General features: G+C 34.9%; 1 protein-coding gene and 1 pseudogene across 1 annotated transcript; one reads left to right on the top strand and one right to left on the bottom strand.

The window, feature by feature from the left end:
* Nucleotides 1–6,071: 6,071 nt before the first annotated feature.
* On the top strand, nt 6,072–8,622 carry LOC137731186 (uncharacterized; annotated as a pseudogene).
* Nucleotides 8,623–11,340: 2,718 nt separating this feature from the next.
* Nucleotides 11,341–12,528, bottom strand: LOC137733030 (GEM-like protein 6). Its single transcript, XM_068472255.1, has 2 exons — nt 12,003–12,528; nt 11,341–11,865 (listed from the first exon to the last, which is right to left on the bottom strand). The coding sequence occupies exons 1-2, from the start codon at nt 12,244–12,246 to the stop codon at nt 11,396–11,398; spliced, it is 714 nt and encodes a 237-aa protein (XP_068328356.1). The 5' UTR covers nt 12,247–12,528; the 3' UTR covers nt 11,341–11,395.
* Nucleotides 12,529–12,952: the final 424 nt, after the last annotated feature.

Raw genomic sequence — 12,952 nt, 5'->3', positions numbered from 1 at the left:
TTGATTTTAAAGCTAAAAAATTTAAAATTTAAAAACTAAAAATTTAAAATTTAAAATTAAATATAAACTAATAGAGCGCCCCCTGTTCCAAAATAATTTTTTTGTGTCGACAATGTTAAGAATGTCCTAAAATTAATTTTAGGAAACATATTATGGGACTAGAAGGACTCGAATTTTCACGTATAATGACCCTTGTAAAACTTCTCAAATCGATTGAAAAACGTGAGTTATAGGAAATATTTTGCATGGAAGTGAAGGAAAACGTTGCATGATTTATGAATGTGATTCTACCATCAATAAGGCTCCAAAACTATTTTTTTATTGATTTTAAAAGTTAAAAAATAGAAAAAATAAATATAGGTTGATAGACCCCCCCCCCCCCCCCAAAAACAAAACAAATATATTTGTATGTGTCGAAAATATTCTGAATGTCCTAAAATTAATTTTACGAAACATATGATGGGACAAAAATGACTCAAATTTTCACTTAGAATGATTCTTCGAAAAAAAATTCAAAATCTATTGGAGAACGTGGGCTCACAATGTTTGTGAAAAAAATTGAATTTTTTTGCTTTAGAAAATATTTTGTGTGGAAGTTAAGGAAAATGTCCAATACTTATAAATGTGATTCTACCATCTATCAAGATCCAAAACTATTTTTATTGATTTTTAAAGTTAAAAAATTGAAAAATGAATATAATTTAATAGAGCGCCCATGCTTGAATATATTTTTATGTATCGAAAATGTTCAAAATATACTAAAAGTAATTTTAAGAAACATAAAATTGACGAGAAAAACTCGAAATTTGATTTATAATGATTCTAGTAAAAATTCCCAAATTGATTGGAACTCAGTTTTTGGAAATATTTTGTGTGGAAGTTAAGGAAAAAGTTGCAAGACTTTTGAATGTGATTCTACCACCTATTAAGTCCCGAAACTATAAAGTTAAAAAAATAAAAAATAAATATAAACTAATAGAGCGCCCCCCCCCCCCCCTTAAAAATATATTTTTATGTGTCAAGAATGTTAAAAATGTCCTAAAATTAATTTTAGGAAATATATGATGTGACGAGAAGGACGTGAATTTTCACTTATAATGACTCTTGTAAAAATTCCCAAATCGATTGGAAAATGTGGGTTATAACTTTTAACTCCCTGTTTTTGTGAAAAAAAAAAAAAGAAGAAATTTTTAGTTTTAGGAAATATTTTGCATGGAAGTTAAGGAAAATGATGCAAGACTTATGAATGTGATTCAACCATATATCAGGGTTCGAAACTATTTTTATTGATTTTCAAAGTTAAAAAATAAAAAATATATATATATAATTCAATATAGTGCCCCCTCCCGAATATATGTTTATGTGTTGAAAATGTTCAGAATGTACTAAAATTAATTTTAAGAAACATATGATGCAAAGAGAAGGACCCGAATTTTCACTTATAGTGATTTTTTAAAAAATTCTCAAATCGATTGGAAAATGTGGGTTATAACTCACAATTTATGTGAAAAAATTGAAATTTTAGTTTTAGGAAATATTTTGCATGGAAGTTAAGGAAAATATTGCAATACTTTTGATTGCGATTCTACTATCTACTATGTCCCGAAACTATTTTTTATTGATTTTTAATGTTAAAAAAATGTATATATAAAAACTAATAAAGCACCCCTTTTCGAATATATTTTTATGTGTCGAAAATGTCCATAATATACTAAAATTAAATTTAGGAAACATATGATGTGACGAGAATGACTCAAATTTTCACTTGTGATGATTCTTGTAAAAATTCCTAAATCTATTGGAAAGTGGGTTATAACTCACACTTTTTGTGAAAAATTTGAAATTTTTAGTTATAGGAAATATTTTGCATGGAAGTTAAGGAAGTTGTTGCAAGACTTTTTGTGACATCTCACATCACCCAGGGGAGTGATCCTTATATGTATATTCCCATCCCTACCTAGCACGAGGCCTTTTGGGAGCTCACTGGCTTCGAGTTCCATCGGAACTCCGAAGTTAAGCGAGTAGCGCGCGAGAGCATTCCCAGGATGGGTGACCCATCGGGAAGTTCTCGTGTGAGTTCCCAGAAACAAAACCGTGAGGGCGTGGTCGGGGCCCAAAGCGGACAATATCGTGCTTCGGTGGTGGAGCGGACCCGGGATGTGGTCCCCCCCGGGCGGGGATGTGAAACTTTTGATTGTGATCCTACCGGCTATAAGTCCCGAAACAATTTTTATTGATTTTTCAATTAAAAAAATATATAATAGAGTCCCCCATCTAAAAAGACACTTAGACACTTAAGTTAAAACGTGCAAGACTTTTGAATGTGATTCTACCACATATTAGGTTCCGAAACTATTTTGTATTGATTTTTAAAGTTAAAAAAATTAAAAAATAAATATAAACTAATAGAGCACCCCCTCAAAATATATTTTTATGTGTCAAAAATGTTTAAAATGTCCTAAAATTAATTTTAGGAAACATATGATGCGATGAGAAGGACGTGAATTTTCACTTATAATGACTCTTGCAAAAATTCTCAAATCGATTGGAAAATGTGGGTTATAACTCCCTGTTTTTGTGAAGAAAAAAAAATTTAGTTTTAGGAAATATTTTGCGTGGATGTTAAGGAAAATGTTGCAAGACTTTTGAATGTGATTCGACCATATATCAGGGTCCTAAACTAATTTTTATTGATTTTCAAAGTTAAATTAAAAAAAAAAATTAATTCCCCTCCCGAATATATGTTTATGTGTTAAAAATATTCAAAATGTACTAAAATTAATTTTAAGAAACATATGATGCAAAGAGAAGGGCTAGAATTTTCACTTATAATGATTATGTTAAAAATTCTCAAATCTATTGGAAAATATGGGTTATAACTCACAGTTTCTGTGAAAAAATTGAATTTTTGGTTTTAGGAAATATTTTGCGTGGAAGTTAAGAAAAATATTGCAAGACTTTTGATTGCGATTCTACTATATACTAGGTCCCAAAACTATTTTTTATTTATTTTTAAAGTTAAAAAAATATAAACTAATAAAGCGCCCCTTTCCGAATATATTTTTATGTGTCAAAAATGTCCATAGTGTACTAAAATTAAATTTAGGAAACATATGATGTCACATCCTGGCCCGCGGCAGATCACTTCTCGGGCCGGCTCCACCACCGTAGCACGATATTGTCCGCTTTGGGCTTACCATTCCCTCACGGTTTTGTTTTTGGGAACTCATGAGCAACTTCCCAGTGGGTCACCCATCATGGGATTGCTCTAGCCCTCTTCTCGCTTAACTTCGGAGTTCTGACGGAACTCGAAGCCAGTGAGCTCCCAAAAGGCCTCGTGCTAGGTAAAGATGGGAATATACATTTAAGGATCACTCCCCTGGGCGACGTGGGATGTCACATATGATGTGACGAGAAGGACTCAAATTTTCACTTATGATGATTCTAGTAAAAATTCCCAAATCTATTGGAAAACGTAGGTTATAACTCACAGTTTTTGTGAAAATTTTGAAATTTATAGTTATAGGAAATATTTGCATGGAAGTTAAGGGAAATGTTGTAAGACTTATGAATGTGGTTTTACCATCTATTAGAGTCTGAAACTATTTTTTACTTATTTTTAAAGTTAAAAAATTGAAAATAAATATAATTTAATAGAGCACCCCCTTCTCGAATATATTTGTACGTGTCGAAAATGTTCAGAATGTTCTAAAATTAATTTTAAGAAACATATGATCTAACGAAAAGGACTCAAATATTGATTTATAATGATTCTTGTAAAAAATCTCAAATCGAAATGTGGATTATAACTCATAGTTTTTGTGAAAAAATTGAAATTAGTTATAGGAATATTTTGCGTGGAAGTGAAGGAAAATGGTGCAAGATTTATAAATCTGATTCAACTATCTATAAGGCTATGAAACTATTTTTTATTGATTTTAAAAATTAAAATATAAATACCGTTTAATAGAGCACCCCCTTCTCGAATATATTTGTATGTGTCAAAAATGTTCAGAATGTCCTAAAATTAATTTTAAGAAACACAGGATGCGACAAAAAAGACTCGAATATTGATTTATAACTCATTGTTTTTGTGAAAAAAAATTTGAAATTTTAAGTTTTAGGAATATTTTGCGTGGAGGTGAAGGAAAATGTTGCAAGACTTATGAATGTGATGCTACCATCTATAAGGCTCTAAAACTATTTTTTATTTATTTTAAAAGTTAAAAAATAATAAATATAATTTAATAGAGCGCCCCCTCTACCGAATATATTTGTAGGTGAAAAAATGTCCTGAATGTCCTAAAATTAATTTTAAGAAACATATGATGCGATGAAAATGACTAAATTTTTCACTTATAATGATTCCTACAAAAAATTCCCTAATCGATTGGAACACGTGGGTTATAACTCACAGTTTTTGTGACAATATTAAAATTTTTTGTTTTAGAAAATATTTTGTGTGGAAGTTAAGGAAAATGTTGCAAGACTTACGAATGTGATTCTACCATATATTAGGGTCCGAAACCATTAGTATTGATTTTTAAAGTTAAAAAAAAATATTAATATAATTTAATATAGCGCCCCCTAATGAATAGATTTTTATATGTCGAAAATGTTCAAATGTACTCAAATTAAATTTCAGAAACATATGATGTGATGAGAATGACTCAAATTTTCACTTATAATGATTCTTTTAATTTCCCAAATCGATTGGAAAAGTGGGTTATAATCACACTTTTTGTGAAAATTTTGAAATTTTTAGTTTTAGGAAATATTTTGCGTGGAAGTTAAGGAAAATGTTGCAAGACTTTTGATTGTGATTCTACCGTCTATAAGTCCCGAAACAATTTTTATTAATTTTTAAATTTAAAAAAATATATATAATAGAGTCCCTCATCCGAATATATTTTTATGTGTTGAAAATGTTTAGAATGTGCTAAAGTTAATTTTAAGAAACATACGATGTGACGAAAAGGACTATAATATTGATTTATAATGATTTTTGTAAAAATTCCCAAATCGATTAGAAAACGTGGGACTCATAGTTTTTGTGAAAAAATTGAAATTTTTAGTTTTAGGAAATATTTTGTTTGGAAGTTAAGGAAAATGTTGCAAGACTTATGAATGTGATTCTACCATATATTAGGATCCGAAACCATTTTTTATTGACTTTCAAAGTAAAAAAATAGAAAAATAAGTATAATTTAGTATGGCGCGCCCCTCCCAAATATATTTTTATGTGTTGAAAATGTTCAAAATTTACTAAAATTAAATTTAAGAAAACATATAATGCGACGAGAATGTCAAATTTTCACTTATAATAATTCTTGTAAAATTTCTCAAATTGATTGGAAAAGTAGGTTATAACTCACATTTTTTGTGAAAAAAAAAATTGAAATTTTTAGTTTTAGAGATGAGGGGAAGAGGAGGGGAATCGCCGATCGCCATTCCCCACCTCATTCTCTTCCTTGATTTGATTTGATTTCTTCAGTCAGGTCTTCCCCTTCTCTACCTTGATTTCATTCTCACAATATTTATTTTCTTGTCGAATTAAATTGAATTCTAAAAACATTAAATTTCTAAATCATCGCATTTAGATATAGGAAAATTTCTTAAAAACAAGAAAGGGGAGGGCAAAACGGTCTTTTTCTTTGTTCTGCCCAATTGCCAATGAGCTCGCGGTCGGGGGTCCTACATTGCCTCATGCCGTTCAATGTCCCGCACCCTTACCCCATCAGCCTATCATCATCTCTGATTTTTCTTTTCTTTTCTTTTTTTCTAAAATTATATAGAAATTATAAAAAGAAAATTAATGAAAAGGGTTTAAAAATTTTAAGTTTTAACGATAAAGGCAAAACAAAGGATAAAGTGAATATTATCAGGATTGATTTTTTAGTATAAAAATGTGATTTTTCGTTAAAATAAACATTACCGAAACTTTTTCGTTAAAATTCTTAATTAAAAGACCCGTGGCATTGTTCTACTGGATCTTCTGTTTTAACCGCCAGCGTGGATTTTTATTTTCTATGCTTTGAAACAACAAAAACAAACATCAGAAAGAAAGGATCGGCCAAGGAGGAAATTGCTATCGGTCGGTCGGTGTCGGGTGCGCTTGCTGGTGATTATCGGGCTGTCTGTCAAACGACATTGACAGCCCGATTTTGTTTTTGTTACAAACTTACAAGACGAGTCCAAGCAACGCGGTAAGAATATTTCTTTCGACAATCGACCACCCACTATTAAATCCTAATTCTTGCGTGTTTTTCATGCGCTTATAAATTATGATTCCAATTTTTTATTATTTCTTTCCTCGTTTGAAATCCTTATTCCAATTTGATACAATCCCGATTCCTTATTCCAATTTGTTGGTGCTTCATTAGTCTGACTGGTGGTTTATATATCCCATTCATTCATTTTATCTGCAGGTAATTCTCGTGCTTGAAATTGTTGGCTTTCTGGGAAATTTGGTTGCTTGGCTTGCTTGTCATTTCCTTGTCATATGTTGAATGGGGCTTGCTTGATATTGGCATGACATATTTTGGGCGCCCTTACCAACAATATGGCTTCCTCGTCTGGAATGGTTCAAAGACCTCTCGTTGCGGCTGCTGCCGTTGCTGTTGCCTCAGATTCTGCTGACATCTCTGATAAGTTGCCGTCTCACAGATCCAACGACGCCTGTTCTACCTCGCGTTTATCACACAACACCTCCTTGCTACATTGGAACTCATCCTGGGTTTCACATATTTCGGTTTCTAAGCTCGCAAACTTGTCCTTTATCGCTAGAATTCGAGTATGTGTGCCTAACATTAACTTCCCAATTCCTAACACGGACTGCAATTTTGTTCCCAAGCTGCTATATGCATCGGTTGCATCTTCACCTCTTCTTCTTAATCTGTATCAGTCCTCAGACTTGGTTAAAGCACAAAAGCTAGCTTATAACCATGATATATCATCTACTTCCCCATCTGTGGTCTCCTACACATGGCATTTACCTGAACCAACTGCCATAGATGTTTGAGGCGGTTCCATTTGCTCAACGGCAAAGTTCGGGACTGTGGTGATTTTGCTGGGATGGTTGGGAGCAAAGCAAAAACATCTCAACAAGTATGCCGAGTGGTAGACTTTAAGGGGATATCATACTATTACATTTACTTTGCCCATGTCTGACATTCTCAAATACCAACCTGGCGGGAAAGTTGAAGAGCACATCGACTCGCTTGTGAGCCATTTGGCTGATTGGTTATAAGAGGAACATGGAAAGAACCTGGTTTTCCATACTTTTAGCAATACTGGATGGTTAACGTGAGTCCACTCCCCACTTATCTTCTTTCTCTTATATAAACTCCATGTGCAATTTCCCCGTTCTCTTGTGTAACCATTTCTTGGTTTGCTGCATCTTACAGGTATGGGGTAATTTTGGAGCAGTTCCAGAAGCACGATCCTTCTCTAATGGGCTTGTGTTGTAGATTCTGCACCTGTTGCAGCACCTGACCCACAGGTAAACGATAGTTGCAGTTCTGTAACTGGGAAAGAGCAGAAGTTATCCTACTTATCATATTTTAAAGTAAAAAAGTTATCTACATATACTCCATTTTGTACCAGAGATAGCTTGTTGATGTCATTTTTAGAATATGGATCATGCTCGTATGAATTTGACCAATAACAATACTGCAGTTGGCACAATATATTTGTACCACAATGCCCAAATGTTGTAGGAATATCCAAAACACGTATTGGTTTGCTGAGTTTCCTGTGTGGCTCGTCAAGAGCTGTTTGGGTTTGTTGTGCAAATTATCTGTTTTTTGAGTTTTTCTGGGTTCCTGGTTTTTTCCTTACAATCTTAGATGATTAGTGTTTGGATGAGTATGTTATCTAATTATTGACCTTGTGCAGGTCTGGGCTTCTGGTTTTTCTGCAGCCTTTCTGAAAAAGCGTAGTGTAGCGGCAAAAGGAACCATAGACTCAAATGAGTCAGGGATGGATGCTTTGGTTGGCAGCAATATTGGAGTAGTGGCACCCAAACCTGCAGTAACTGAAGCAGCTTTGCTAGTTGTTTTGGAGAAGTTCTTTGGGGTGGTTTTGAAGCTTCCTACAGTGAACAGGTTGTCTATTTTCTTCATCCTCGCCCTTTTATTTTTGTAGAATTATCCGAGGTGGTTGTGAATCTTGTTGCACCTTCCCATGCTACACATTTCCCCTTATACTTGAATTCATTCACCTCACCTGTGTTTTATAATCCTAGAAGAACATTTGTAGAAGCAAGCAATATGTGAAATTAGTATTGGCAAGAGTTTTTCTCTCCTTGTATGAAAAGTAGTATTATATGGATCTTATTGTTGGTATTGCAGGAGGCTTTCTGATGTGTTGAGCCTATTGTCAGCGCGACAACCAAGTTGTCCGCAATTGTATATCTACAGCTCTGCAGACAGGGTGATTCCTGCCGGGTCGGTGGAATCATTTATAAAGGAGCAAAGGAGGGCTGGACATGAGGTAAGGGCTTGCAACTCTGTGTCGACGCCTCATGTTGATCATTTCAGAAAAGACCCGAAACTGTACAGTTGTGAGCAAACCCAGTTTCTGGAGGACTGCGTGCTTACTTGTTGCAAACAGTCGCATTGATTGATGTAATGTTTTTAGTCGTGTGTTTACACAGCATATCTGATTAATTGATTGGTGTAGAGGTTGTTGGATGCAAGAGGGTTTTAGACCACTCATTTTTCTGTCGAACGTTGTTGACATCACATGTTACAGACAAATATACAATCAGATTAGCCATATGTCAATGTGCATGGAAGACTTGGACGTGGAACAACCGCCAAAACAAGGAGACAAAATTATGATCGAAACATGGTTAATCCCTCGTACTAAAGCTATTCTCTATTCGATGAGTGTTGTTGGGGTTTTAGGCATGGCTATTTCAGCAACGGTAAAGGGATGAATAAATTCCTAAATGAAAAAGTGAGTTTGTTTAGTTTAAAATTCCTAAATGAAAAAGTGAGTGTGTTTAGTTAAGTTTAAACTTGTGAGTATTTTTAATTTTAGTATGTAAATATTGAGTATGAAGTGAAATAATCATTGGGAGTGTTTTGCGATCGTCATATACCATTAAAATTTAAGAGAAAATTTTATAAAACGATAATAAGATCAGCGATGCTTTACAAAATGTTGGACACATGCGAAAAATGAGTGTAGTGAAGATAAGAATGCTTCGCTAGATGTGTGAGATAGGATTAAGACCTGGTTTGGTACTGAGGTGATTCTGAAAAAAGCTGCTATCAAAAAAAGCTGGGAGCTGTTTTTGTGTTTGGTAAACACTCAGCTTCAGCTTTTTTTCACAGTTTTGGATGAAAAAAAGCCAAAAACAAGAAGCTGCAAAACCTAGCTTTGAAAAACCGGCTTTTTTCACATCTGTTTTACATAAAAGTTTACCAAATACTCTAATACTGCTTTTTTTTTTTTTCAAAAGCACTTTTACAAAAAAGTTTACCAAACACTCTGCTGCTTTATTTCACAGCTGCTTATTCTCACAGCACAGCAGAATTAGCTTTTTTTCAAAGCACAGCAATACCAAACCAGCCCTAAGAGGTAAATCTTAGTTTACTACCCTCAAATTTCATGGTTTTCAACATTTAGTATATGAAGTTTTTTTTATCCCAGAGTCAAACCTAAAGTGTTAATTTTTGAACAGTCTTATGCATCCGTTAGTCTTGCTATTAAGTCTCCCGTTAATTGATGACATGGTGCACATATGGACAATGATTGGGCGCCACGTGTCAATAAAGGTCAAACGTGGATATTAAAAATTCAAAAATATTAAAATAATTAATTAAATAAAAGTGTAAAAAAACAAAAAAGAGCACAGAACCCCTTCGTCTTCCCCATGTCCCCCACCGCCACCCTCAATTTCAACCTCAACCACCACGACGCCGTTGACCCCAACGAATCAGACTAACTCCAGTTCCCAAGCAGCACACAAAGAAGTACTTCCCGCTCGGCAATGGCGACTTGGGCCTCCTGTTGAGTTTCGAGGACGACTCGGGTCTCTTAGGGAGAGCTTAACCTGCGAAACGTACATCCACTGGACCAAGGAGAAGGCGATTCTGATCACTGCGCATAGCTGAATCAAAATCTCCGCCCCGAGATCTGGGAGTATCGTCGCCCCCATAGCTTTGAGATCTCCACCCCGAGATCTAAGAGTATCACCGCACACAGTTGATCACCGCTCCTTCGAGCTCACGGGGCCGTCGAAGAGGATGAGGGTTGAGTAGGTGGAGTCGAAGAGGGAGGGGGAAGGATGGATGTGCAGAGGAGAGGGAGGGGGCGTCAGGGGTTTGAGGAAGAACATTTTTTTTAATTTTTTTTTGTAATTCTTAATGTTTAATGTTTATTTATTTTTAATTTTTAATATCTACGTGGGACCTTTATTTACATGTGGTGCTCAGTCAGTGTCTATATGGACGTCACATCATCGGTTAACGAGAGACTTAACAATTAGACAAACAAGTGTATGAGACTATCCCAAAATTAACACTTTAGGTATGATTCTGGGATGAAAAAAACTTCATGTACTAAATATTAAAAATCGCAAAACTTAAGAATAGTAAACTGAGATTTACCCTACTATTATATTCCATGTACGTACTTGTTATCAAATTTTAAAGCTGGTAAATTGAAAAGTCAATTTAAAATACTAGCCCAGTCTAGAAAATCACTCAAATTCCACCCCGGGGCGGGGGCCCGGGGGTGGTGTGGTCAGGGGTTTGAGAAAGAACGTTTTTTTTTTTCTCTCTTAATGTTTAATATATATTTTTTAAATTTTAATATCTACGTGGGACCTTTATTGACATTTGATGCTCACTCATCATTGTCCATATGAGCATCACATCATCAGAGAGACTTAACAGCCAGACTAACGAATGTATAAGATTGTTCTAAAATTAACACTTTATATATGATTCTGGGATGAAAAAAACTTCATGTACTAAATATTAAAAATCGCATAACTTAAGAGTAGTAAATTGAGATTTACCCTACTACTATATTACATGTACGTACTTGTTATCAAATTTTAAAGCTGGTAAATTGAAAAGTCAATTTAAAATACTAGCCCGGTCTAGAAAATCACTCAAATTCCATATTTTATTAATTAAAAGTAAATCAATAACAAAATATAATTAAAGAGGATTTTGATTTTGATTTCGATTTTTGTCTATACGAAAGAGGCCACGTGGTTTTCAAAGAAAAGAGAATTTTCTCATTAATCAGAAAGAAAGAAAGAGAACAATATTTATACATGGTTAACTAACGGTCTTGAGCTCCTCCTCCTCCTCCTCCTCCTCTCCTAGCTTAATTTGCATAACTAATTACAACTTGATAACGTGTACGTAATTAGTTAAGCTTGAGATGGAATATTAATAGCCTGCTGGAGATATTTCAAAGTTTTCTGGTAATTCAAGAACCCCATAAACCAGAAGTCAAAATCATCCGCAGTAACTATTTCTACGTACTTTTGCGACGGCTTCTTCGTGTTCTCGCTCTGGTTGACCGCCTTGATCTTCTTCACTGGGATCACCACCTTGTAGTGGACTCTGCTGACCAGCTGTTGTCCGTCTGAATTTGACGATGGAAGTTTGATCGATCTCTCGCTGCAAAACGCAATCTTGTCGGTCGAGATGAAGAGGAGGCCTGCCATAGGACCCGCCGTGGTCGACAGATAACACTGGGATGCCTTGAGCAGCTTCTCTCCTGCCTTAACGCTGAATGCGTGCTTGAACACCTCTAACGTCCCTCCTGCTTTTACAATCTTAGCCCCCAGCCTCAGCTTCCCCTTCACTGTCTCTGTGATCTTGGGCCCTAGTCTCACTGCACAGTTGAATCAAATAATAATTAAGTTAATAATTATGTGACTCAACTTCTCTTGATTTCTCAATTAGTACAAACAGCGAGGTGCAATAAAGTTATTTAGTGAAATTGAATCAGAAGTCGTCCGCGCTGCTCACCATGTTCTTTGACTCCATGGGCAAAACTGTCAGCCTTGTTGGTAAGCTTGTTCATCCTGTTAAGCACTGAATACAGTCTGCTTTGTCTGATAAGCTTTGAAGGTTCAGTAGCATCACTAGGAGCCGGTGCTGGAATATTATGATGATATTGGATAGCAGCACCATGATCTGCACTCTTAAACGCGTACGCAGCTGCGGAGTTGATTGGAATTCCTATAATTTGTCCTTGAAGTGAGGCCTTCATATTTGATGATAATGAGTAACTATCTAGCTAGGATTAATTGTAAGTCAATTAGAATAAGAAGAACAATTGATGAGCCTGCCTATGAGGAGATGGATGGAGACTTAATTGGTGATTCTTGTGGTTGTGTGAGCATTATATTATGTTATATATATAACGGGGTGGAAAATAGTAATAGGTGGGTGGGGCTCGGGCCCTGGGGGTGGGGGTGAATGAATCTTTAACTTTTGGTTGCATAGTCATGTATGGCTCGTCAGTGAGAACAAAGGCACGACTACACGCACGCAGAGAGTCGACCGAATCTTTTTTAAAGATATAAATCATCTCTTCATTTTTTAAAGATAATGGCATTGGCATGTTATCTTCGATCGGTTGTTTGCTTTAAGAAAAAGACATTTTAGCAATAAGATTAATTATATATATGTATGTATGTATGTATGTATGTTGTGCATACGATTCCAAAAAACTTGAAAGAAGTAAGATTGTTTGTTGTCTGGTCCACCTTGTTTGTCTGAGTTGTTGTATATTTTGCTATATTTCCAAATCAGCACAAGCATTACAACAAGCAGGAAAAGGAAGACAGAGAGTGAGAAAGACTAAAGAATAAAAACAAGCATAGATTAACACGCATCTATCATCCATGCCCGATGCATTTGCCGTCGTTTTTAGTTATTTAACTTTGCTCAAATATGATATTAATATAATATTG

This window comes from Pyrus communis, chromosome 4, assembly GCF_963583255.1.
Source record: "Pyrus communis chromosome 4, drPyrComm1.1, whole genome shotgun sequence".
Lineage (NCBI taxonomy): Eukaryota > Viridiplantae > Streptophyta > Magnoliopsida > Rosales > Rosaceae > Pyrus > Pyrus communis.
The sequence above is the reverse complement of the archived record's forward strand: the minus strand, read 5'-3'. Positions and strand labels throughout refer to the sequence as shown.